The sequence below is a fragment of the Triticum aestivum genome, unplaced genomic scaffold (genome assembly GCF_018294505.1).
Source record: "Triticum aestivum cultivar Chinese Spring unplaced genomic scaffold, IWGSC CS RefSeq v2.1 scaffold309320, whole genome shotgun sequence".
Lineage (NCBI taxonomy): Eukaryota > Viridiplantae > Streptophyta > Magnoliopsida > Poales > Poaceae > Triticum > Triticum aestivum.
The window spans coordinates 2,565-5,692 of record NW_025226003.1 but is presented as its reverse complement, the minus strand read 5'-3'; the positions used below and the strand labels follow the sequence as shown (position 1 = coordinate 5,692).

Below are 3,128 nucleotides of genomic sequence, written 5' to 3'. Positions count from 1 at the left end.
ACACACACACACACACACACACAACACATGATGTGAAGATGACCCGAGTTTTTTTTCAGAAACAGAATTCAGAGTGGTTCAAAAAGATCCATTCCACTGACAAAATTCAGTTAAATGTTTCAAGCTGAGACTAGTTCACTGAAACCTGTGCACAACATTTCAAATGATTTGTCAATTAAACATTTAAATAAAAACTACAGTAGATCAGGACTCAATAGCTGAGACTAGTTCACTGAAAGAAAAATAAAACGCACAAGATCAGGACTCATGCTGAGACTAGTTTCTGATTTACTCATGATTGAAAATGCCAATTGCTTTGCTTTACAACCAATGAGGAGGCCCACATCAAGGAGTACTTTACTCTGTTAATTACCGTTACTTTACTCTTTCTTAGTCACAAACAAGCATGTAGAATGGTCTCGATTTGTTTACATGATGGGAGTAGCAGATAATTAAGCCGAACAAATAATTCAGGCAAGCTTAGCTTCTAGCTAGCTGCACCACAAGTGCTAGTGCAGTATCAACTACAGTACAAAGTTTCTATAGTAAACCCGCCGTAGCACCGTCAAAAAGAAGAAATAAAGTTTCTATAGTCCCCTGGTATGGAAAGCTACACTACAAAAAAGAAAAAGAATCAGCAGCATTCACTTGAACCTGGTTTGATTTGCTTAATTACCCGACAACATGCCGATAAACGAACTCTAACACCGAGACGTGATGTCACCGCCTTAATTTAACCCAACTAGAGGAGATCTCTGCATCAGCACTACAATGTAAGCTACCATGCCAGCATGCCCTATGTCCCTGGATCTAAAGAAAAGGGTGTGAAACCAGATACAAGTTGTAGAAGAACTAGTTTCTATCTCATCTTGTTTTACACATCTCTCTCTATCTCTCTCAATCATGGCCAGATCGAAAGCATCAAACTTTAGCAGCAATCAGTAAACAAACGCCGATGAATTATTGACACGTTACGTTGGCTCTAGATGTGCGAATGGGTCGCTTAATCTTCTGAATCTCTAGATCAAACTAAAAGTGCCCACATCAAGGAGCAAATTGACAGTTTTGATAGTGAACTTTAGTCTAAATCTTAGCATCAAGTAGTTTCAGTACTCACCTCTGAATCTGAAATCTTGAACAGGAGTGGACGACCTTGAGGTGTTGGACAATGTCGGCCTTGAGGTGCTGGTCAATGGCATCGTGGCTGAACAGGAGTGGACGACGTCGTCTACCTGCTGGCGACGGCGACATGGGGCGGAAGGCGGCGACGGCTTGCTGGCGAAGGAGCTGCGGCGTGGCGGGGCCGCCGGCCGAAGATGACGCGGGAGGGGCGGGGTGGGGCCGGCGGGGGAAGGGATGGAGGCTAGCCGGCAAGGAGGTGATCCACGACGTGCAAGGGAACTAGGCGGCGACAAAAATCGAACCATGCCGCTTGCTCTGTTTTGGCAGGGGAACGAGGCGGCGACGGAGGGAGGGGGGGCGGCTACATGGTGCGGCAGAAGGTGGGGGTGAGCAAGGTGGCGTGGGGCGGAGGGTTGGAGGCAGCGCCGTCGCCGGCGTGGGGGAGCGACAAAGAGCATTGAAGGAGATGGGATGGACTGCGGGTTTGGTCGGGAAAATTCGAAGGACTAAATTGGAAAAAGCCCTTGCGACACATGTGACCACGCAAATCATCCTATGGTTGAATAGTTGTGATATAGGGTACAGCTGAGTCAGGGCCCGTAAACAGATTTCCGCTTGCCCATCCCATAGTTGAACTAGTAGTTATAAGATAACACTAAATATACTCCCTCCGTCCGGAAATATTTGTCGGAGGAATGGATGTATCTATACGTATTTTAGTTTTAGATACATCCGTTTTTATGCATTTCTCCGACAAGTATTTCCGGACGGAGGGAGTACTCTAGAAGAGAGAATATAGACAATAATAGGCGACAATATTTAACAATCATCTCACTGGTAACATTTCATCCAGACGGAGAAACTCGAGTGAGCGTGTTTCAGCACAACAAACAGGCCAACATGTTACACTTGTCCAACTTGAGTCGTTGGTATCCTGTAGGCGGAGACCAAAACAGGTCGTTTGCACAACAATATAGACATCATCCTTCATGCTTAGCAATTAGCAATGGTGGGGAGGCCGTCGTCCTTTTCAATTGCAAGATTAGTGCGTCAAGATCAAGTGAGGCGTGATTTTATCCAGTAAATCGTTGTTGGATCCTCCAGGTTACCAAAATGGTAGCTGCTTCTACAATCGCACGACTCTGCTTTCTAGATCTTCTGGACACTGTATCCAGCTTCTTCAGTATTCAAGCTGTCGTTCCAGCTCTGAAACTCCGACCCTCCGAACTGTACTTCCTTAATGCCCAGATGACTGCAGAGAACCAAACAAACCCGAATAAGATTGAATTGTTCTTGCATATATGAATACCGTAATAAAAACTTGACAAAGTGCAGAAAAATGCGAAGGTAGCAGTGTCATTCTAGCATTGTACCACCCGGGGAACTAGCAGTCAGGCAGATTCATTTTAACATATGAAGTCAAACAAGAACTAGACATGTACTTGCCATTATTCAGACAAACCAATCATGAGTGACATGTTGGTAAAGAAACAAATCAATTAATATACATTCCTTTCAGGTGGTCTATTTCAGGGCCGTGCTCCAGGGCACGCGACACCAGGGGCAGGAGACCACCCCTTTTGCTTGGTTCGAGGGTGGCATGGCAGACACGGGTACTACATGAGATGATCGGAGACACTGCAGTTTATCCAGGTCCTGTCCGCATGATACGCATGATGCGTAAAACCCTACTCCTACTTGTTTGATTTCTTTGGTGGATGAAGGTCACAAAGTTGTGGAGTGGTGCTGCTTGTCCCGGGAAGGAAAAAGCAGATTCTAAGCTTATGTCTAATTACCTAAAATGGTGTCCCTTTATACGGTAGCCTGGGCCTTCTTTTATAGGGTAGGGGTCACCACAGTTGCTAAGAGCATCTCCAGCCGTTTGGCCCCCCAGCGCATCCGGCGAAGGGCTTTGAGCGTTTGCGCCGGCGGTTTTTTCAGCCAGGGGGGAATCAAGTTTCCAGCCGCGCCCCCAGGTTTCGGCCCCCAAACGCACAAAACTTAAA

General features: G+C 46.2%; 1 protein-coding gene across 1 annotated transcript; it reads right to left on the bottom strand.

Annotated features, from left to right (window-relative positions):
• Positions 1 to 1,918: 1,918 nt before the first annotated feature.
• On the bottom strand, positions 1,919 to 2,374 carry LOC123172435 (uncharacterized; the record flags this gene model as incomplete). Its single annotated transcript, XM_044589407.1, is given in 1 exon segment — positions 1,919 to 2,374. A coding segment is annotated over 1 exon segment (103 nt), but the record flags the coding sequence as incomplete, so codon positions are not given.
• Positions 2,375 to 3,128: the final 754 nt, after the last annotated feature.